Raw genomic sequence first — 23709 nt, 5'->3', positions numbered from 1 at the left:
GTTCAGGAGACCCCATCTCAAAAATACCCAACACAGCTGACTTAGTGGCTCAAGTGGCAAGAGTGCCCACCTAGCAAGCATGAGGCCCTGAGTTCAAACCCCAGTGCCACCAAAAAAAAAAAAAAGTTCCAAAAAAGAAAATACCCAACACAAAACAGGGCTGGTGAATTGGCTCAAGTGGTAGAGCACAGTGAGGCCCTGAGTTCAAAGTCTAGTACCACCAAAAAAGAAAAGAAAGAAAGAAAAGAATAAATTATGAATTGACACAGCTTAGTAGAAGTTTAAAGGAAAAGCTTCCTGGGGTGTTTATTACTTTTCTCTCAGACTTTAAATAAACTTACTTTTATTTGTACCTCCCTGCTAAGTAAAGAAAATCAATCTCTTTGACCTTGGGGTCTCATCCCATCCATACAGCTGCTAGTTCCTCCCAAGGTCAAGTCCAACTTGAAGTCTAGCATAAACTCACTCATTTGTTTTCAACCAACAGATCTTTACAGAATACCTGTTTATGGCATGCTTAGTATGATTCAGAAGTCCTTATCCTGAAGGATTTTGTAGGGGAGGAAATGATTGTGTGTGGGCAGTCTATGTTAGTCAGAGATGGGGCCACCAGGAATGGTGGTAGGAAAGAAGGGGCCAGTGTTTGACCTTCACATTGACAAATCATGCCCAGTCTTCTCTCTCTGGACTCGGTGGAGGAAGGGAGTTACTTCACTTCAGCTTCCTTTGGCTGTTTTCTTCTCTAACCTATTATTGGGGAGGAGAAAATAGATAGAGCTATTTCTGAATGTGAAGAGATGTTTTTAGAGTTGGCCCCTAAGCAAAATCAAGCCCAGAGAGCACCATTCCCTAGTTCCCAAAAGAAGGGAGGGAAGCGATGGCCATCTGTCCAGTGTATGCCTGGCATGTGACTTGTCCCTCCTTCTCTACCTCTCCACCCTTCCTTCATTGGGAGCCCCACATGGTTTAGGCAAAGTGTGCCAAGGAGTCTTGTGTCCCTAGCCTTTCACGGTGGACACAGTTGTTCACCAAGGTTTTGAGCAGCAGAGGTGGCCTGGCACTTCTGGGGCAGTGACTTCTCCAATGCACAGAAGGAGAGATTGGGTCTGAGGGAGGAGGTTCAGCCACATGGCTAGGAGCATGAGGCCTATATGGCTCTGACCACAGAGGCAGACGCTCCGCCTTGGGGTTTGAAGTTGGGAACAGGTTGTTCTCACCCCACAGTCTTGGCTCACATGGACCGAGGCGGTCTCCCGCTGCCAGGCCCCCTCGGCTGCTGAGTCATGCTCCCCAGGGTTCGCCCAGGCGCCAGGTCCAGAGCCAGCTGAGTCACCAGATGACAAACTGTAGAATTCGTATGAAGGCTGTTACCACAGAAGCTGAGGTCCTGCTCTGGGGCCAAGCTATTCAGAGCATTCCCTCCTCGGTTGTCATTCTTTCTGTGTCACAGGGGTCCTGGCAGTGAGATCAAGATGTTGGAACAAGGCCTTGGGGGGGTGGTCTTGGAGGTCCCTTCCTATGCCTCCATTGCATATTTCTTCTAAGAGGGACAAGGCCCAGTTTGTTAGTACAAGGGGGAGTTTTGGCTCTTGTTTTCGTTCACTCTATCATTTTATAAATGATGAAATGGAACCAGCCATGGGCTTAGGTGACCTGGCTAGGATTCAGAGTTGCTTGGGAAGGCAGAGAACCTACTGCGGAATGCTGGGAAGGCAGCTTTGTAGTCAGATGAATTGAATTATGAGCAAGCCTTAGCTTCCTTATCTATAAAATAATGTGAATAATTCTTACTTTGTAAGGAATCCAGGCTCCCAGAGTCAGTGACTATGAAGCACACATAGGAAGGTAGTTAGATGTCACTACTCGACTTTCTGTGTTCCATGAGGAAGCCAAGGATTGGGGTCTTTCCTCTTCCAGTTCAGGAAAACTCAGGGGTGAGAAGGAAGGAGCTTTTTGAGGGGGTCTTGGAGACTAAGTCAAGGGGAGTGAAAGGTTTGGTTAATGGGCAGATGTTGCTAGAACTCTGATACCTCCAACCCTGCAGAGAGAATCCCAGATCAGGTACCCGCAGATGTTTGTTTGGTTCCCCCAAACTAAAAAATCAGCAGAGACCAATATAGTAGGCACAGTCACTCTATCCTGGGTCCCTTTGCCTACCTCCTACAAATCACACCTCCAGCCAGTCATACCCCAATATTCTGCCTGGGCTACATCACCAGCTGGTTCCCAACAGGCTTAGCCTGGAAGTTTTAGGTCTCTACCAAGAGGGCTGGGGCAAGGTAGGGTCACAGATGGTGACTGTGCCAGTTGCTACAGCTGCTGCAATGCCATCCCAAGGAATCTGTGTGGCCATCCTGGAAGCCACCACCAGACAACCATGACAATCTGATTCCCTCTGCTTTCTGGGCATTAAGTGTTAAAGGTTCCCCATCCCATGAACCCATCAGAGAAAAGCTTCAAACGTTTCAAAAGAACTTTATTAAGAAACAGAGGAAAGATACAAAATACAGGACTGAAGGGAAGGAACCGTTCACAGCATATGATGTTTGGTCCCATGGCAACACAGAGAAAATGGGCAGGGCTGACACTCTGGAGGGAGACTGGACCCTGATTCCCCATCTTCAATCCATTCTCTGTCCAACATCTAGCTCCAATGTTCCCTTGAGAAACCTCAGGTTGCCTTCCCAAAGCTCTCCAAATCTATTTTCTAGTTCTCCTTTTTCTGCATAGGCCCCTCTCCACCTGGTCCCCAAGATGCCTCACCCAGCCCCCCAGGTGAGGTCTTACCTCACTTCACTGTGCTGTTTCCACCCCTCCAATCACAGGAGTCTTCAGTCCACTGAGGACCTATCTTTACTCCTGTCCTGATGCATTTAATTAAACTAGGTTCATGAGCCTGTTGGGTGGGGGCTGGTCTGGTATATTCAGTTAAATTCCCTACTTTCCCAAGCCTACCCCTTGGTCTCTCCTACTAAGAACTCTCTCTGCCCCAGCTACTGCAAGGTTTCTTTGTCCCCAAAGCAGAGGTCTTTACCCTTGTCCCAGGACCCCCTTAACTTACAGGAGGACAGCTCAAGCTCTCAGCTTCTCCACCAAGGAGCAATGGTCAAACACCTTGACCTTAACACTCACCTATCAAACCCTGCCCAACTCAGGTCACCAACCTCACCAATTTCCTTGGAAATTTTTTTCACTTCTCTCTTGGACTTCTGCATCTTTGGAACTCTATCTCTGTAGATTTGGAAAATGACTTTATAGATACAGTAATAGTATGTGTATTGTAAAAAGACAGTGATTCCTTCCCCAATTATATTTTCTCTAAGTTATCAAAAGATTGGGCCACTCTTGCCATTTTTAACTTTTTTGAAATGTTGAGAATAATCAGGCTTTCATTAGTTCAGTCAGATTCTCGGATGACTTTTTGGAATGCAATTGAATCTTGGCAAGCTGACTGTTGGTCCCCTCTGCCTCTGCAGTCACTTCTGTGCCTTTACATATGGCTTTTTTGGTAACTGTTGGAAAGAAAAACAAACAGCCTCCTCCCAAGAACACAGTTTTCAGATAGCTGCTCTACCTGAATGCCTGGATGTTCTTGGGCTTTAAGTTTATTTTTATTTATTTTTTTAAATTTTGAGACAGGGTCTCTCTATGTACTCTAGACTTTCCCAGAACTCGAGATCCTCAGCCTCTGCCTTTTGAGTACTGGGATTATGGCATTCACCATCATGCCTGCTTCTTAAGCTTTTATGCCACAATAATGCATGCAAAATCCCCATTCAAGCTTACACTTAAGGGTCAGCACAAATCGGTTGAATTCTTTCCTGACCAATACCTTGGAGTTAAGCTTTATGATGTACACAACACCTCCCTACAAGTCTCATCCTATTCTCACTGCAGTCCTGTTGAGGCGGCCATGGTAGATCACGATCCCCCATTTTACTGGTACAAATCAAAGGCCTGGTGCAAACCAAGGCTCCGAGAGGTTAAGGAACTAGAGCAAGATCACACAGCCATTTAATGGAAAAGCCAGCAATCAACTCAGGTCTCTACTACCTCATTCTCTTCCCCCCTTTTCAGCACAAAGCATATGAAAGAGGTTTTACTTCCTCTCCTCCCTACCCAAATGATGGCATTCTCCTGTCACTGGTCCATGAACAAGTGGACAGCCCCAACCAGGAAAAGAACAATTGATCAAGCTAATTGTCACAGTCCAACGTGGGGTGGGGGGATTTGTAGCACACCCAGAATGGTTCTCTGAGAGTGATTAGTGCTTGCGATGTGACTCACTAGGATCTCCAGGGGTTCAGAATTTCACTCCCAAACCATGCTCGATGCTATACTTCTCGTTTTCCACATTTTGCCAGCTGTCTGTACCTTCCAACCTCCTAACGCTATGAGGAAAATTTCATTTCCCTCTGTCTTTTAATGTACCTGGGAAGCCACTTGGCTCATTCAGCTCTTGAGCATGTATGGGATTCTCTTTCTCAACCAGGGGATGTTTCATTTCTGAAGGTCTCTATTCCTGCCTTGTCCCCGGGAGGGACACTCGATTGGAGCCATCCCACCAGCCAGGCCCTTTGGCCAATTTCCTGTGCACCACTCCAGAGCTGCTGTTGCAATCAGATGGTGTGCAAGCAAACAGGAAGAGGCACAAACTCCTAGAGTCGGGTCTCCTAGATCTGCCCCTCTCCACAAACACAGAAGCAGGACACCTCAATCATATCCCTGGTTCTAACAGAGTTCTGTTAGAGGAGCATGGTGGGCTGTGTCCACAGTGCCCCCTACTGGAGATTTCCCACCACCAGCCACGGTTTCTGCACTGCTTGACATTTTTGAGATGGGAAAGAAATCTCTGGCATCAGAATACTGTCTGATCCCTTTCTAGACATTAATTCATTTCACAGACATTTACTGAGCATTGACAATGAGTTGTCACATGCTAACTCTGAAGACAGAGCTGCAACAAAGACAGATACCACCTTGGTCCTTCATACGATTCATCCTATACTAGTTGGTTCTGTAGAACCTACCACTTGGTTTCCAATTGGTCTGAGTTAGTTGGTGAACTTGACAAGACTTCACCTACATGCTGGTCACTCCACAACCATCCCTAACCCATCACCTGTGGGGATCACCTGCACTGCAAGCCATCCCAGGGTGGTTCCTTGGTCCATCACCAGGTCCAGCTCTGGTGACCCTCCTGCTGAGAGCCCTGACCAGCTGGGACTCTCCTTTTCTCGGCTCTTGCCTCTTTTCCTATGGGACAATCTCATTTGTTCTAACTGACCCATTCATTCTCAAACCCAATTCTTCAATATCATTTATGGAGTTGTATTTTCTCGAAGTAAATATTCAAACATATATGCTATGTCATGAATAATAAGAATAATAACTAAAATAGAAATGTGCGTATATAAATAACAGCACAAAATAACTCAAAAAGAACTGTCTCCCAAATCATTAACTACTGACACACCCGAAACCTGTTTCTACTCTGTAACTACTCAGACGTACTTCTACCTCGCTAGCACTGTGTGATTTCAAGTTCTCTCTCTTTTTTTGTTTTGTGATTCAATCTCATAACTATTTCTTCCAAATAGTCTTCATAGTTGTCATACCCAAAGGCAGTAACTCATTCCCCTAAAACACCACAATTCACTATCTGTCACCACACAGTGAATGACTGTAATACCTAGCACAGCCACAAATGTCTCTGCAAATACTTTTCTTCTATTGAATTTTTTTCCCAGAATGTATCCCCAAAGGGATATAACATTCTTATAATCATTTTTTTTTTTTTGGAAACTTTTGTCAAGTCTTACCAAATTACTCTCCTGGAAGCATTATTTTACACTGCCTGGAGTCCATGTATTTCTCAAAAACATACTTTTAAAATTTATTTTTGATGAATATGAGTGATTTTATTATTATTTTTTATTTCACTTTACAAGTTCTTGCGTGTACGCCTTTCCTCTTGGGAACAGGCTCTGTTTGGTTCTTTGTTCTATTAAGTCTCTTAGCCATTGCCTTTACTTGTGACGTGGTTTTTCCTTATCAAATCAATTCTATATAATTTTATCATCTTATTATTCTCTTTTCATTTTCATTATTCTTTGCAGTGTATTTTTTTTTTTTTTTTTTAGTGCTGGGGATTTTTTTCAGTTCAGGGCCTTGCACAAGCTAGGCAAGTGCTCTACCACTGAGCTACACCCCCAATCCTGTGCATATATTTTTAATTTTTATATAATTGAAGTTGTTCACCTAGACATTAATGATTTCCCTCATTTTGATAAACAAGAACTGTGCCCCGCCAGAAAATGATTTTCTTCTCCCTACCCCAACACCCTGTATTTTTCATCTGCACTTGTCTCAAATCCCTCTGTTCCCAAGAACACTGTGTCGTCTGTAATCCTTACTTTAAGCTTCCCTTCTGCGTCATCTTGACAGCCCCTGGCTAAACATGTGCCCACACCTCCTCAACCAGCTCACTTCCATTGCTGCCACCTCTGATAAAAAGGACAGTGGCCCGTGGCTCACTTCTGTCTGGATCTTTCCCTCAGTTTTTACACCTCCCTCCATCCCAGCCCCATTGTCAACTTCTCAGATTCTCTGGGTGGCTTGGCACCCTAATTCCACACCGGCCCCAGTCACAGTGACCAACAGGACACTCTAGTTACCTTAGTTCAGCCAAGCAAAGTCTAACATGTCTTAAAAGGAATTTTGCTGAAAAATTAAGGGGAAACAAAAAAAAAACCAAACTCTAGAAAAAGAACAAAAAGTATAACAGAAGTGTTCCATCATGATCCTACATAGGTTTTGCCTTGGATTGGCTCTGGGGGATGGTGTAGAGGGCCCCCCCTTCTCTGATACCCAGCACTGGGATTTTTAGACACCCACTAATGCCTGCTTGGTTTTTCTGGGGAGGTCTATTCCCTTCACAGCCTTCTAGACTCACATCTGTGGCTTCTGCCAGGGACCCACATGAAGCCTACACTGTACTTCAGTGAAGGAACTGTACTTCTCAGTGGTGGCTGACAGAATATGTCATTGTTACTGCCATTTTGAGACAGGCCTCTTATGACCCCATATGCCTCTGTGACAGTCTGAGGGCAGCCAGTTATGGCTCCCTTCTACCCATGTCTGACCTACCCTGGGTCCTTCTTGGCTCGTGCCTACCTCCCCAGACTCTACCATGGCTATTCCATAAGGAATTTTTTTTTCTTTTGAGATAAGGTTTCAAGATACAGCCCAGGTTGACCTGGAACTCACTATCCTCCTGCCTCAGCTTCCCAAGGGTCTGGGACTACAGGTGTGAGCCACCATTCCCAACTTGGAATGTTTTCAAAGTATACAAATTAGGACATGTTTACAAAGCCCAGATGCCTAAACTATACAGTGGCAGTAACAGCTACAGGTGTCCCCCACCAAAAAAGCGAGAGGCTTGATTGACTTCTAGCACCCCTCTGTCTGCTTCTGAGAGTTACAGTCATGCAGCCACCCTTGGTCCCCTATCGGCCCATTGAAAGAGGGGTTAACAGTATGGCATCTTACGCTGAAAAGTTGCAAACCCCTGCCCTCTGAGATAATGCCCTCAGCCATCACATCCCATAGGTGGTCCTGCTTCCTGCCCTCCCCTGCCCCCTCCCCAACCCCAGTCCCAGCCCCTTTAACTGTCAGGAAAACGGACCCGAAAGACATGGATGGTTCCATTACTGAGAGACACAACCAGGTACCTGCCATCCACCATGGTGGTCACTCGGGGCTTTTCCAGGCCATGGTAGGCTGTCAGGAAGTCCCCAAGAAATGACCCCTGGGGGTCCAGGATCACCACCTTGTTGATCTTTTGAAGGGTCAGAAAGATGTAGCCCTTCTTATCCACGGATACGGAGCCAGGCTGGCAGCCATGCAGGCCAGGCCCCTTGTACTCCCCAATCACCTGGCCCATCCCGTCACAAACTACTACACTATTCTGTTTCCAATCTGACCCTATAAAATTACCCTGAGGGCTGGTGGTCAGAAACACCAGTGCCCGCTGGCCCCGACTGGCTTTGCCCCCAGGCATGAATCGGGTGGCCAGGCTGCCTTCCTTGTTGTACACTTCCACATGGCCTGCCACACTGACGGCCACACGGTCCCCACTTGGAAGTGCAGACACAGAGTGGCTGGACTGGGTGAGACTCAGGGCCCGGCGCCAGTGAATTTCGCCACTAGGGCTGATGAGATAAAGTCGTGCGTTTGCTGAGAAGGCCACTGAGTCCTGCAGAGCGGCCACACTGCATGGGGAGCAGCCCTCAGGGATTGGCACAGTGCCCCTGTAGTCGCCATTGAGGGAGAAGCGTTTCAATACCTTGTTCTGCTCATCTGCGACCAGGATCTCTCGTAGGCCAAAGGGACAGAGCCCAGTGATTCGGGGTGCCCGCCTGTCCCCTGGCATCCGCGTGGGGAAGCTACAGGAAAAGATGGGCCTGGGAAGGAGGCCTTCTGGATTTGGCCCCAGGCTGGGGCTGGGCTCCCGGGAAACAGACTTGCACCTGCCTTTGAACTTTTTCTTCTTGTTGGATCTGCTACCCCTTTCGATCTGGAATCCTCCATCTTCTTGGAGCGACAGGGCTTTGTCCCCTTTTGGGGTCTGGGCTCCATCTTCTTGGGATGTCTGGGTTTTGTCCTCTTTGGGACTTAAGGCTCCATCCTTACATTGGGGCTGGACTCCACCCTGCCTCTCTGTGTCGGCTCCATCCTCTCTCTGGCTCTGGGCTTCATTCCCTTCCTGGGTATTGGCCTCATCTTTCCTATTGTCTTTCTGGGGCTGTTGCTCCTTTAAGGAGAGCCGCAGCAGTTGGTAGTTCTTGTCCAGGAGCCCAGGATGGAGCTCCAGCTGGGGCAGCACGCAAGGGGCTGGCCCAGGTGTCCAGGGACAATCTTGCAGCTGTCTCAACCTCTGGGCTATAGCCCCCTCCAGCGAGAGGATCTCAGCCTCTCGACCCAGGCTGAGCACCCGCCGGGCAAACACAGCTGCTGCCTTGGCCACCTGCTCCCGGCCTTCTAGCTTAGCCAGCCTCTCTCGGGCAGCCTCCTCAGCAGCCTCCACATGGGCCCGAAGCTGCCCCAGCACCTCCTGCTTCTGTGCCAGCAGGGCCCTGAGGACCCCCTCAGCTGCCTCCTCTACCTGTGTCCCCACCCTGGCGGCCTGTTCCCGCAGTCGGGCCAGTGCTTCCTTTTCCATCCCCCGGGTGGCCTCCAGCTCAGCCAAACTGTTGTCCACACCTGCCAGCAGCTCCTCGAGGCCTGGCCTCCTAGCACGAACTGCTTCGGCCAGGGGCAGGCAGGGGTGGTCCAGGTGGGGATCCAGACGACATTCTCTGCACAACAGCTGGGAGCACAGCTGGCACAGGAAGCGCAGCGCCTCCCCTGGGTGCTGGGGACACTGGGCTGCCTGACGCTCACGGGCCTCCTCATCGTACCACCCTGCCCTGTAGCCTACCAGGTCCACCACGCGGTGGGTGTGGGTCTGGCGGGTGCAGCGGTGCCCGTCGGCACAGGCCTGACACAGATCATCAGCACAGTCCAGGCACCTGGCTGTGGCCGGTCCCCCAGAACTGGTGCCCCCCACTAGAGGGCACAGGGCACAGGCTGGCTTCCCTGCACGCAGGTCTTCCCTGGCTTTCACCAGGTCTAGGAGCCCATTGACAAAGAAGTTGGTCTTGAAGGCAGCCACACCTGATGGCGGCACGGGCACAGTCTCGCGACACTCAGGGCAGCGGATGTGGTCATCCTCAGCCAGCTGGGCCAGGCAGTCTTGGCAATAGGTGTGCAGGCAGGACAGAGTCTTGGGCACATGCAACTGCTCCAGGCAGATTTTGCAGGCCAGGAAGTCACTGCTCAGGGTCTCCAGAAGGGAGGGTGAGGAGCCCTGGGAAACCATGCTACAGGGGCAGGGGCAGAGGTCAAAGGTCAGAGGTGCCTCTAGCCCTTCCTTCCTCTCTCCCCATCATTAAGCCACACAGAATTCTTGGGTCTTACCTGAATGGTCAGAAATTTCCTTCTGACTTACTGGGCTGTTGGCCACTTGCTCTCGAGCCGGGAAGCCTCCCTCTTTCTCTTTAGGTTTATTCAGTAAATGAAAATGCTGTCCTGCCAGTGAGAAATGACAAGAAGTCCCTTAGTCTTAAAGAGGGAACAATCCAATCATCAGTGCACCAGGTGACAGGCCTTGTGGCAGGTGTGGATCAATGGATACAGAGGTGTGTGAATAGATACAGAGGGGAGAGGTCTTGTTCAGGTAGGTGCTGGGTGTGAGGAGAAGTCAGTGAAGACAGAGAGTCAGGTTGTAGGTAGCAGGTAGACAGAAGTGATGTCCACAGGAGGAAGGGATCACAGGGTCTCTGAGAGAAAAACATTGTAATTATAAGCTTTTCAACTCACTGGTGATCAGATTCTGTTAAAAAAAAAAAAAAGCCCATAAAGATCAAGGGGGCATGTTATAAGATTCAATTTCCAAGATGTTTTTCTGAGCCAGGCACTGGTTTTTAACACCTATAATCCTAACTACCTGTGAGGCTGAGATAGGGAGAATTGAGGTTTGAGGCCAGGCTGGGCAAATGGTTCTTGAGACCCCCATCTTTAAAATAACCAGAACAAAATGGACTGGAGGTATGGCTCAACCAGTAGAGTGCCTGCTTTGCAAGTGTGAAGCCCTGAGTTCATAACCCCAGTCCCACCAAAATAAAAAAAAGATGTTTTTTCTGAGCCCAAATAAAGATTAATAAGGATCGTGATTGAAGCTTGATGTGTGTTGACAAAAAACATTTTCTGAAACAATACCTCTGTAAGACCTAGGCCCATAAGTCATATCTTAGGAGTCAGGTTGACCCAGTAGTCATTTGTACATAGTAATTCTGTAAACCTCCCCTGGTGTTATGAAACTGTAACCAAGAAAAATATATGTTGCTTAACCATGATCTCAGCCCTGTAGGCTGGGACCTGGGGCTAAGAATTTCTCAGGGATTATCTCAGTAAATATTCAAACCCTAAAGACTGATAATGTTCTTACCCAAACTCCAAAACTAGCACTCTAGAAATAAGCAACTTTCAGACTATTGAAAGTGTGTATTTTTCCTAATAAACCTTGCTTTGCTATTATGTCACTTTGCTTCTGTGTCTTGTCTGAATTCATCAGGTAGGTGCTAGACACAAGCAGAGGTCCCACTCTCTGATAACAATGCTGGTTCTGGCAGCTAGGGCAGGGTCCTCTAGTAGTAGAGACCTTAATTCCCCCAGTCCTATCCACCTGTCTTGCTGACCCTGGAGCTGCACCCTTAGGGGTGAGGGGGACTCCACTTCCTGCCCTGACTTTTCCTGAAATGAACTGTGGAACCAACGAAAGCTGAGGTGAAGGGATTCATCTTCTTCACTCAGGTGAACCTCCGGTCTCCTATCCTGGGCCTCCCTTCCTGGAGTCCTCTAATTTTAGCCTTTCCTATGAAATGGATTCCAGAAACCTCTCAAGAGCAGGAGTCTGGAGTTTCCAGCACACTGACAGAAGTCCTTTATCAGGAGAGCTGATGGCATTTCCTCTTTTCCCGGGCTGGGAGGGGAGCGTAGAGTGGAGGGGGCTTTTTCTTGGGGAGGCTCATGGGTGGAGGCTTGAGAGGGGCAGGGCCTGCTTCCAGGCCTGACCGCTCAGAACGTCCACATCTCTCTTTCCCTCTCTCCCCTCCCTTCCCTGAACGCACTCTCTCTCTCTCTCTCTCTCTCTCTCTCTCTCTCTCCTCCTTCCCTTTTTCTCTCTCCCCTCCCCCAGCCCAGTCCAGCTCTTGCTTTGGTTGCCCCCCCCAACCCCCTCCTTACCCAGCCGCAGCTGACCTTGGGCTCCAGGAATACAAGGGGGACTCCGAGGCCTGGACACCGCTGTTACTGAGTACCTGAAAGAGAAACAAAACTGAAAGTAATTGTACTTGTGGTGCAACTTCCGTCCCAGGCCCGGGACACCCACTTGCACAGGCTCAGGCCCCGCCTTCTTCCCCACCCCAGCCTGGACTTCTCCCTGGGAGGCCCCCAGCCCTGCCAGGCCAGCTTGGCTCCGGCAGGAAGGCTGGGGGCTGGAGTCCCCAGCTAGGATCGCGCGCGTGTGTGTGTGTGTGTGTGTGTGTGTGTGTGTGTGTGTGTGTGTGTGTGTGTGTGTGTGTGTGTGTGTGTGTGCAGAGCGTGTGTGTGTGTGTGTGTGTGTGTGTGTGTGTGTGTGTGTGTGTATAATCCTTATGGGAAAGACTGGGGTAACTGGAAGTGAGTCCTCAGGCCAGGTTGTCGGGATATGAACACTCCAGCCTGGGTAACACCCTTCATTGCCTAAGTCCTTGCTGAGGGACAGATAAGAGCCTCATTCCTAGGGCCCACCAAAGACTTCCTGGAAGAGGCAACTTTGGAGATCCATTTGAAATGGGCACGGAGGTTTGGGGCTCATGGGGACTCTCCCATGAGGGAAAGGCCTCCTGAGAATTACAATCAACAGAATGTGTGGTGACAGGAATGAAATGCACAATTCTTTTGAGTTGTTTCAGGTAATTTAGGATGGTCTGTGTGAAGGGAACATGGGAGCCCTGGCAACAGAAGAGTTTATGTAACAGATATTTTTGCTGGGCTCAGTGGCACACGGCTATAACCCTAGCTACTTGAAGGGAGATCAGGAGGATGAAGGTTCAAGGCCAACTCTGGCAAAAAGTTAGCAAGACCCCCATCTCAATCCATCAGCCAGGCGTGGTGTCCCAGGGACATGGAGGCCATTGGTAGGAGGACTGTAATCTTAGGCCAGCCCAGGGCAAAAGCACAAATGAGACCCTACCTGAAAAATAACTACAGTAAAAAAAGGGCTTGAGGTGTGTTCAAGTGGTAGAGCACCTGCCTAGCAAGTGTAAGGCCCTGAATTCAAACCCTAATACCACCAAAGGGAAAAGCCAGAAAGAAAGAATCTCTTTCTTTCTGCTTTTGCTGAAAATCACTTGACTCCTCACTTGGGCCTGCAAATGTCCAAAGGGTAACTAAAATCAGGAGATAAACCGGGCACTGGTGGCTCACACCTATAATCCTAGCTACTCAGGAGGCAGAGATCAGGAGGATTACAGTTTGAAGCCAGCAAATAGTTTTGGAGACCCTATCTTGAGAGGACGCATCACAAAAACTAGGGCTGGTGAAGTGGCTCAAGGTGTAGGCCCTGAGTTCAAACTTTAGCACTGTAAAAATAAATGAAATAAAATAAAATCAGGAAGTAAGTGTGGCATCTCTGTCTCCATTTTATATCTGTATCCTTTGTTCTGAATTTTTGTCCCCTGCAATCACCAGGAATGGAAGCAAGAAGGACAGGATTGATCAGTAACTCTGGAGGAGGAACTTCCCACAAGGAAAGGAGCCACAGAGCCCTTGCAAGGACAGGCCACCCTCCAGGCAACACTATCTTGTTTATGACAGCAATAACAACTTCTCAGAACCTTGTAATGATCAACTAGGCCACGTTTTGACTAGGGCTATTAAATAATTCTGCACACCTCTCCCCAACTCACCAGGTCCCAGTTCTTTCTCTACTGAAACCTAAAGCTTGTGTCTGAACCCTGAATTCAGGTGGCTTCATTCCGTACTGTGCCTCTTCCCTCCTCGTGCCAGTGCTGTGTTAATAAAGCTGCATCCTCTTCTTTTCATCTCTACTTATCTTCTTTTTTTGTGGGGTAGGGATGGGACAGGTTTGGACTCAGGACTTCGCACTTCCAACGCAGGCATTCTAGCACTTGATCCACACTTCCAGTCCATTTTGCTCTGGTTATTTTGGAGATGGGGGGTCTTGAGAACTGTTTCCCCAGGCTGGCCTCAAGTTGCAATCCTCCCAATCTCAGCCTCTCAAATAGCTAGGATTACAGGCATGAGCCTCTGATGCCTGGCTTTTACTTGTCTCTTTATTTGGCATTAAGGAAATTCCCTGACCCATCTTATCTGATAGCAGGCCATGACCTTATTCCAAAGAAGTCCTGCCCAACACCTGGGATAAAGGAATGCTGCCTAAGAGGCCAAAAAGAATCTGAACAGACAGGCTGTGCTGTGTTTCTCCACTTTGTCTTTTAGTATTAGAGTAGTCACATTATTATATATTAATACATATTACATACATATTTTTACATACTATCCATGCTTCATAGGACCTAAGTGTAAAAATGATAATTCACCCTGAGTCTTTGGGTATTCTACTTAAGAGCTCCCGTGTCACATAAAACTATGATAAAGCCACGCACCAGTGTCTCACAGCTGTAATCCCAGCTCTCAGGAGGCAGAGATCAGGAGGATCAAGATTTGAAGCCAGTTAGGACAAATAGTTAGAGAGACTCTATCTCAAAAATACCCAACATAGAATAGGGCTGGCAGAGTGGCTCAAGTGGCAGAGTGTCTGCCTAGCAAGCATCAAGCCCTGAGTTCAAACCCCAGCACCGCCACTAAAGAAAGAAAGAAAGGGAAAGACCATGATCAAATAAAGTTGCTGTACTTTTCTTTCTGTTAACAGTTTCTTAGTAGAGAAGTGTTGGCCATGAGCTTTTACGACAAGCAGGAAAGAAATCTACCTCCTTTTTCATTACGGTGGGGAAATGTGGTACAGTATTCTCTTGAGATGCTGCTATCACGAGGCTGAACGGTTAGACTCTGCAGTGTGCTGCGTTATAAGCTACCAATGCGTTTTTTTCCTTTTTACATTTCAACTTACAATGGATTTATCAGGGGCTGAAGGCATGGCTCAAGTGGCAAAACACCTGCCTAGCAAGCACGAAGCCCTGAGTTCAAATCCCAGTACTGTCAAACAAACAAACAAAATGGGCTTAGAAGGACATAACATGGAAGAACGTGTGTCTATAAATCTGTGCACACACCCACCTGCACATGCCTGTGGCCCCTCTGTGTGCTTGTTTGTGCATATTAAGGAAAGATTTGTTGCTGGGGGTGTAGCTTAGCAGTGGAGCACTTCCCTACCATGTGCAAGGTCTTGGCTTCAATGCCCAGAACTGCAAGAAAAAAAGCAAAAAAACAACCAAGATTTGTTGAAGGACCTGTTATGGCCAGAGAGCATGCTATGTCCTGTTGGATATACAAGATGAGCTCCCTGTCCAGTGGGAAAATCTAATACGGACATGTTGCAAAATGAGGCAGTAAGACAAATGTCATATGGCATGTTTCAGTGTCAAATATATTCATCACAATTTGTGTGTGTGTGTGTGTGTGTGTGTGTGTGTGTGTGTGTGGTGCTGGGGCTTGAACTCAGGGCCTTCACCTTGAGCTACTCCACCAGCCCTATTTTTGTGAAGGGTTTTTCAAGATAAGGTCTTGAGGAACTATTTGCCTGGGCTGGCTTCGAACCGAGATCTCCTGATCTCTGCCTCCTGAGTTGCTAGGCTGACAGGAGTGAGCCACCAGCTCCCGGCTTGTTTTTGAGATAGGATCTGACTAACTTTTCCTAGGCTGGCCTTGAACTCTCCATCTTCCTGCCTCTGCCTCCTGAGTAGCTGGACTTATAGGTGTGTACCACTATGTTTGGCTATAATAGTTTTTTTTCTTTTTTGGTGGGACTGGGACTTGAACTCAGGGCTTCATGCTTGCAAAGCAGGCGCTCTACTACTTGAGCCACACCTCCAGTCCATTTTGCTCTTGTTATTTTGGAGAGGGTCTCTTGAACTATCTGCCTTCTGATCTCAACCTCCCAAATAGCTAGGATTACAGGTGTGAGTCACCAGTGCCTGGCTGCTATAATAGATTTTATTATGGGGTTTTTATCAGGTGCTTGGTGGGGGTGTCATAAGTATAACCCAGTTTAACCCTCATTGTAGTCTGGTGAGATGAATAACAAGGACAGAAGTAAGTCACCAAGGTCACATGAAGTACTAAGGAAACACAAGAGAGGTAGAGTTCAGTATCTCCTAGCAAGGGTGATAGTGTGGGAATCCAGAAGGCGTCATGGCAGAGGCAGCATTATAATAACAGTCCCACCCGCAACACTGAACCATTGCTTAAAGTGCCTTCAGGGTGGGCCAGGTCTAGATAGAGCCCCAGGGCAGGAGGGGGAGCTGGGTGGTGCTGAGAGGACGGGGTAGGAGGGACTCTTGCTGCATCGGCAGAGGGACCACACGTGGTCTGTCTGATAGGACCTGATGGATAGAGGGAGGTGACAAGAGATGGGAGCAGGCAGGAAAATGAACTTTAAAATTCCCTTTTGAAAGCCTGGGGGACATAGCTGAAGTGGTAGAGCTCCCAAGAGTAAGGCCCTGAGCTCAAGCCCCAATACTGTCAAAAAAAATTCGCTTTTGAGAATCTTATAAGGCTTCAGGGTAACAGGGAACCTTAAGTTGTCCATCTATATGTCCATCCAAGGTGTCCATCAACCTCCAATCAAAAACATTCAGAAAACTAAGAGCCGGTGGTTCACGGCTATAATCCAACCTACTTGGAAGGCTGGGATCAGGAGGATCGAGGTTTGAGGCCAGCCTAGGCAAATAGTTTGTGAGACCTCATCTCCAAAATAACTACAGCAAAATGGACTGAAGGCATGGCTCAAGTGATAGAGTGCCTGCCTAGCAAGTGTAAGGCCCTGAGCTCAAACCCTAGTCTCACCAAAAAGAAAATTCAGAAAAATAAATTGTGTCCATACTGAACACACATGATTTTTTTCTTGTCATTATTCCCTAAACAATGTAGTCTAATACCTCCCTTCCCCCATCCCTAGCCCCTAGAAGTCACTCATCTATTTTCCATCTCTTTAATTTTGTCATTTCAAGAATATTTATGAAGTTTATTTTTGATGGTACTGGGGTTTGAACTCAGGGCCTCACACTTGCTAGGCAGGCACCCTACCACTTGAGCCTCTCCACCAGCCCAAGACTATTATATAAATGGAAGCATAAAGTACAAAAGCTTTCAACATTGGCTTCATTCACTTCTCAACCAGTCTTGAGACTCATCTAAGTTGTTCATTCCTTCTTATTGCTGAGTGATATTCTATTATTTGGATATACTGGTCTGTTTACTTGTTGGACTGTTGGAAGTCAGTTGAATTGTTTTGAGTCTTTGGTTATTATAAATGTAGCTGCTATGAATATTCTTATACAGGTCTACAATCCTATGACCTTGCTAAACTCAGTTACCAGTTCTAGTAGGGTTTTTTTTTTTTGATAGATTCCTTAGGATTTTCTGCATACAAGGTATTGTCATCTATGAATAAAAATGGTTTTATTCTTTCCTTTCAAATCTCTATGCCTGATTTTTGCCTTGTGTTCTGTACTAGCTAGACTCTCCAACAAAATGTTGAATGAAAGTGGTGAGGGCAGACATTCTTGTCTTGTTCTTGACCACAGGGAGGAAGTATTCTGTCTTTGGTAAGTGTGATGCTAGCTTCAGGTTTGGTCAATGCCCTTCGTAAGGCTGAGGAAACCCCCTCTGTTCCTGTTCTAGTTTGTTGAATTCTTCCTTGCTTCCTTGCTTCTTTCCTTCCTTCCTTCCTCTCTCTCTCTCTCTCTTTCTTTCTTTCCTGTGTGACAGGGTCTCATTATGCAGCCCAGGCTGGCCTTGAACTCCAATCCTCCTGCCTCTGCCTCCCCAGTGCTGGTATTAAAGAGATGTGACACTATATCCCACTCGAACTTTGTTAACAGATAATTGTGGTAATTTGTTTGTTAATAAGGATTTGTCCATTTCATCTAAATTGTCTAATTTATTGGCATAAAAGTCTTCATAATAATCCTTCTGGCCAGGGTGGTGGCTCATGCTTGTAATCCTGGTTACCTGGGAGGTAGAGATCAGGAGGATGGTGGTTCAATGTTTGCCCTTGCAAAAAGTTTGTGAGACCCCATCTGTACTAATAAAAAGCTGGGTGTGGTGACTAGCCTGTCACCCCAACTACTTAGGAATTATAAATAGCAGGATGAAAGTCCAGGGCAGCCCAGGCATAAACATAAGATCCAATGGTAAAAATAACCAAAGCAAAACTTGGCATAGTGACTCATGCCTGTAATCCTAGCTACTTGGGAGGCAGAGATCAGGAGAATCACAGTTCAAGGCCAGCTGGGGGGAAAAGTTCTCGATACCCTGTCACGACCAATAAAAGTTGGGCGGGGTGGCATGCCCTTGTCATTCCAGCTATACAGGAAGCGTGAACAGAAGGATCATAGTCCAGCCCAACAAGGCATAAAGTGAAACCCTATTCAAAACAACTAAAGGAAAAAGGGCTGGGGCACTGACTCGACTGCTAGAGTCCCTGCCTGCCAAGCGCAAGGCCCTGAATTCAACCCAAAGTACCACCAAAGGGGAAAAAAATCTAATTTCTTCGCTTATTTAGGGTCTATAATAATTTCCTTCTATCATTACTGATTTTGGTAATCTATGAATTCTTTTTATTCCTTTGTCAGTCTTGCTAAAGACTTATTAATTTTTATAATATTTAAACATTTTATAGAAAATTTTATAAATATTTTATAATTTTTATTAGTTTTTATAAATTGATCTAAAAACAATTTTGGTTTTATTGATTCCTCTCTATTGCTCTCTTTTTTATTTCCCTGATATCCACTCTGGATTTTTTTTTTTTTGATAGTGGGGTTTGAACTCAGGACCTCACACTTGCTAGGTGGGTGCTCTACAACTTGAGTCACTCCATTAGCCCTATTTGTGCTGTTTTTTTTTTTTTTTTTGAGATAGGGTTTTGAGAACTGTTTGTCTGGGCTGGTTTTGAAACTCTATCTTCCTGACCTCTGCCTCTTGAGTAGCTAGGATTACAGGCGTGAGCACCAGCACCCGGCTCTTTTTAGCTTCTTGAGGTGGAAGCTTGGATTATTGATATTAGATCTTTCTTCCTTTCTAAAATAAGTGTTGGAAATTACACACTCACCTCTAAGCACTGCTGTAGCTGCATCCAGGGCACGCTGGTTTGTGTTTAATGTCTAGCGATCTGGGAGGAAAAATATCCCTGGCATATAGCATGTGCACATTTCTGTGGTGTAAATAACCCCACTGTGGTTGATTTAACACCATCGATATGGAGTCACTAAACATGAAATTGAGAAGAGACGAACAAAATTGGCTCTCATAAGCCAATACAAGCTGACTCCAACATGACTCTTGCCCATCAATCTTATTTGTATTTTTTTTTCATTAAATTTAAGATGCTTTCTAATTTACCTGTGGCTTCTTCTTGGACCCCCGTGTTGTTTCGAATTATGTTGTTGCCCTCAGCCATAAAGGATCAATCTAAAGGGATCTAAAATTCCTTCTCACCCTGGTCAGATTGATACTGGATTTCAGATCCTGAGTTCATGTCCTGGTGTAGTTGATGACTGAAGATGCAGGACCAGGAGTTAAGAGTAAAGAGCAAGGCACAGTTTACTGGAAGGACAGCAAAGCTCCCTGATGGGGAGGACTTAGTGAAGAGCTAAGCCAAAGAATGGCTGAAGTCTAGGAGATGATACAGGGCATTAATGGATTAACGGATGTAGGTCCAACTATTTACCTTGAAACCATATTTGTGATTGGTTGGCACTGAATCAGATTCTCACTGATCTCGGCCACCTGTCTGTCCCTCTCCTTATCAAACTGAGCATTCCAAGAAGGTCTGGTCAGCTCATCCTGGCCTTGGGGCCAACACCTTATAGTTGCGTTTTGTTGTTTTGCTTGGAAACTTGTAGTTTTTGTGAGAAACCTGTTGTTTTCCATGCCCCCTTTACATGTCTGCTGCTTAAGTGCCTCTCTCATCCAAAATGGAGTCACCTCTGTTTTTGCTCTTCTTACAAGATTGGCTTGGCCATCGTCAAGAAAACAAACAACAAATGCTGGAGAGGATGGGGGCAGGGGAGGGAGAAGAACTCATACACTGCTAGTAGGAAGGTAAACTAGTACAACCATTTTGGAAATAGTATGGAGGCTCCCCCAAAAAACTGGAAATGGACTTATCTTATGACCCCACCACACCAGTCTTGGGCATATGGCTAAAGGAGTGTACTATCAACATACAAGAGAGACACCTGCACACCCATGTGTTTTGCAGCTCTGTTCACAATAACCAAGCTGTGGAATCAGCCAAGGTGTCTAACAACCAATGAAGATATATATATCATATTACTAACTCCCTTCCTTCCTTCCTTCCTTCTCCCCAATTGCTGGGATTACACAAGTACACCACCATACTCATTTTTAGACTCTCTCTCTCTTGTTTTTGGATTAAACATATGTTGCATTTGACAGTATCCACAGGTCTCTGAGGCTCTGTTTGTTTTTCTTCACTCTTTTTCCTCTCTGTACTTTAGATTAGATAATTGTAATTAATCTATCTTTGAGGCCATTGAGTCTTCTGTATCACAAATTTGCTGTCGAGCCTTCTGGAGAATTTTGGAGTGTGTGTATGTGTGTGTGTTACTGGGATTTTTTTTTTTTTGGTACTGGGGTTTGAACAGTTGCTAGGCAGTCGCTCTACCACTTGAGCCACTCCATCAGCCCTTTTTTGTGTTGGATGTTTTCAAAATAGGGTTTGTGAGCTATTTTCCTAGCTGGCTTTGAACTGCAATTGTCCTGATCTCTGCCTCTTGAGTAGCTAGGATTATAGGTATGAGTTACCAACTCCTGGTTGTTACTAGGATTTTGAACTTTTGTGGCAATCACTCCACCATTGAAGCCATGCCTCTAGCCCCTTTTGCTTTGGTTATTTTTCAGATAGGGTCTCATGCTTTTGCCTGGGCTGGTCTTAGACCATGGTCCTCCTATTTTTGCCTTCCAGGTAGCTAGGATTACAGGTGTGGACCACCACACACAGCACAATAGTTACTTTGAAGAATGTCATGACTCTAATACCTGGTCTCACCAGGATCAGTTTCTCCTGACTACTTTTGCCATTGAGACCGGCACAGTGTCCTGTTTCTTTGTGCATTTCATGATACTTGGTGTTAACACTTGTTGGTGTTGTTCTTTAGTAACCTGAAATAAACTGAATATTGCCTCCCTCGTGGTGTGTGGTCACTGATATCTCTGCGTGGTGTTTCTATTCTTTTTACTTTTCATTCGAACTTTCTGGTCTCCCCTGCATCTACATGGCTTAGGTGTCCATTGATGACTTGGGCAGAAGTGCTCAATCACCTGGATCCCTTAAGGCTCCGCCTTCTGCCAGGTGAGTTGTGTGTGGGTGAGACGTGGAGTTCAGTTACATGTAAATCTCCCTCTTTGTTTTTGTTCTTTAACTGTCTGCTGGACTCAGTTTCCCTCACACATACAGGCCTAAAGGGGTACTTACTTAGCAATATTTGCATCCTAGGTAGCCATTATTAAAACGGATCATTATGACTCCACCAGCTGTGGTGGTTCAAGGCTGTAATCCTAGCTACTCTGGAGGTGGAGATCAGGAGAGTCACAGTATGAGGCCAGGCAAAAAAGTTCAAGAGACCCCCATCTCAACCAATAGACCAGGCATGTTGGCAAGTGCCTGTCATCCCAGCTATACAGAAGACATAAGTAGGAAGGTTGCAGTCTGCTGCTGGCCCCAGGCAAAAATGGGAGACCCTACCTGGAAAAAAGCCAACAAGGAAAAAAGGGCTGGGGTGTGTCTGTGTGTGTGGCTCAAGTGGTAGAGCGCTTGCCTAGCAACCGCAACAACCTAAGCTCAAATCCCAGTATTGAGCTTCCTAACAAACAAAAAACTCATTTCTCCTCTCTAGGATGACACCCTACTTTCCCTCCTCTTTTTCCTCTGCCCTCTGCCCTCTGCCATGGGCTCCTCTTCCTCTGCCCAGTACACACCTACCTGTCTGCAAGGATTCTACACTATACCCTCTGTGCTGTCTTTGCCACCTATGCCCAGCAGAGGGTGCTGTGTCTCCTGCTAAAACTGACACACTGGGAAGTGGTCAATTACCCTCAATTGCCCAAAAACCCCCCACCTATCCTCACTCCTAAATCTCAAATAAGTCTTCATTTCTGCCCTCTCCAGGATTTTCAACCTTTTATCTGACAAGCCATAACACTGTCACAGCAACACCACCTTTCTTGTCTTTTCCTTGTTAGTCTTTTGGCTAATTCTAGAATGACTCTCCAGTGTGGGGCTCCTGCTGTGGCCACTCTCTCCAACAGTGCCGTGGCAGCTCTTAAAAAATTCCAAGACAACCTCAGGCCCCTGCAGGTTCAGCAGCAGAAGAGGGATGGGGAGAGGATATCGGCCTGCCGGTTGCTCCTGCAAACATCAGAGGGAGGCCCCTCTGGGCTGCCAGACCCAGGACCCCCCACTCTTCACTGCCCTTCTGTGCTAGGAAATCCCCCTCAAAGTTTTTACAGACCTTCCCAACAGGGTCTCACGTATGAAACCTAAAAGAGCACCAAAATCTGAGTCAGCCACACAAATTTTAAGGACTATGTTAACAATGGACACGTTCAAGGCAATATGTTACCAAATTTAAATGACAGCAAATAATCCAGAACAAACGTGATCATATTAGTGATGTTTTTTCCCCTTGTGCCTCAGTATTCGATCTGGACACTGTTGAGTTTCATCCCCTGCCATTCACTGAAGGACCTCTCTCTCTCTCTCTCTCTCTCTCTCTCTCTACTGGGTCTTTCCTTTAGCACCTCTGCCTTCTTAGCAGGGCCTCAGTGACAATTCCCTGCCTTACTTCTTTTTTTGTTTTGAACCAATTCTAATTAGAGATTGGTTTTCAACACTCCCAGAAGCTGCTTGGGCCAAGGTCACCATGACCTCCACCATGTTTCTGCTCCTCTTATCTGTCTGTACTGTTTGATCAGTCCCTCCTTAATCGTTTTCCTCTTGTCATCTTGTCCTTCCTTCCTTTCTTGGTCCTCTTCCTACATTGTATCTTTTTTTTTTCTGCAGTCCCAGAATTTAAATTCAGGGCTTTCACCTTGAACCACTCCACCAACCCTTTTTTATGATGGGTTTTTTCAGGGTAGGGGCTCATGAACTATTTGCCCAGGCTGGCTTTGAACTGCGATCCTCCTGATCTATGCCTCCTGAGTAGCTAAGATTACAGGTGTGAGCCATGGGCACCCAGCTACATTGTATCTTTTATAGGATAGTTCATTAGTCCATTTTGCTGTACAATAACAAAATACCTGAGCTTGGGTAACTTTATAAGAAAAAAATATTTATTTTGATTTATGGTTCTAGAGGTCCAAGGTTGAGGGGCCACATCTAGTGATGGCCCTTTTTGCTATTAGAATTCCAAAGTGGTATAGGTCACCATGAGATAGGAAATACACACATGTATCTTCTAGCCTCTGTCTTCCTACAAAGCTGCCAGAATTCCACAATGAGTGTTCTACCCTGATGACCCCATCTAATCCTAGTGACCTCCCAAAGGCCCTACCTCAAAACACTACAGGTCAGATCAAGTTTCTATCTTCAAACTCAACATATGAACCCCAGGGGACACACTCAAACCTTGCCTAAACGGTGAGAGGAACAAATGACAGGGGTGACTCCATTTTGGATGAGGGAGACATTTTAAAAGCAGACACCTGAAGGGGAATGAGAAACAACAGGCTTTAACAGGCCTCTTATCAAGATAACAGAATGCAGCTGCAAGGTGTGTGTGGCAGGTCCTAAGGCCAGGACAACCTGACCTGACCTTCTTGGAATGTTCTGTTCCATAAAGATATGGTCAGGCAGGTGGCCAGGTTCAGCAGGAAGTTGACTAGGCACCAGCT

The 23709-nt window shown here is 46.6% G+C and overlaps 1 protein-coding gene across 3 annotated transcripts; it reads right to left on the bottom strand.

Annotated features, from left to right (window-relative positions):
• Positions 1 to 2459: 2459 nt before the first annotated feature.
• Positions 2460 to 12141, bottom strand: Trim56 (tripartite motif containing 56). 3 transcript variants are annotated; one of them, XM_020173680.2, is made up of 3 exons: positions 11848 to 12141; positions 10021 to 10131; positions 2460 to 9923 (listed from the first exon to the last, which is right to left on the bottom strand). In XM_020173680.2, exon 3 carries the CDS (start codon positions 9920 to 9922, stop codon positions 7667 to 7669), a length of 2256 nt encoding a protein of 751 aa, XP_020029269.1. In that variant the 5' UTR covers position 9923; positions 10021 to 10131; positions 11848 to 12141; the 3' UTR covers positions 2460 to 7666. The 3 variants fall into 3 exon arrangements, with proteins under 3 accessions (XP_020029269.1, XP_073931746.1, XP_020029271.1); XM_074075645.1 differs by having other exon boundaries at positions 10021 to 10126; XM_020173682.2 differs by having other exon boundaries at positions 11863 to 12141.
• Between the last annotated feature and the right edge of the window lie 11568 nt (positions 12142 to 23709).

The sequence above is a fragment of the Castor canadensis genome, chromosome 6 (assembly GCF_047511655.1).
Source record: "Castor canadensis chromosome 6, mCasCan1.hap1v2, whole genome shotgun sequence".
Classification (NCBI taxonomy): Eukaryota; Metazoa; Chordata; class Mammalia; order Rodentia; family Castoridae; genus Castor; species Castor canadensis.
The sequence above is the reverse complement of the archived record's forward strand: the minus strand, read 5'-3'. Positions and strand labels throughout refer to the sequence as shown.

Coding starts and splice junctions, on each gene's coding strand:
- Trim56 (XM_020173680.2), bottom strand. CDS start 9,922: ATGGTTTCCCAGGGCTCCTCACCCTCCCTTCTGGAGACCCTGAGCAGT.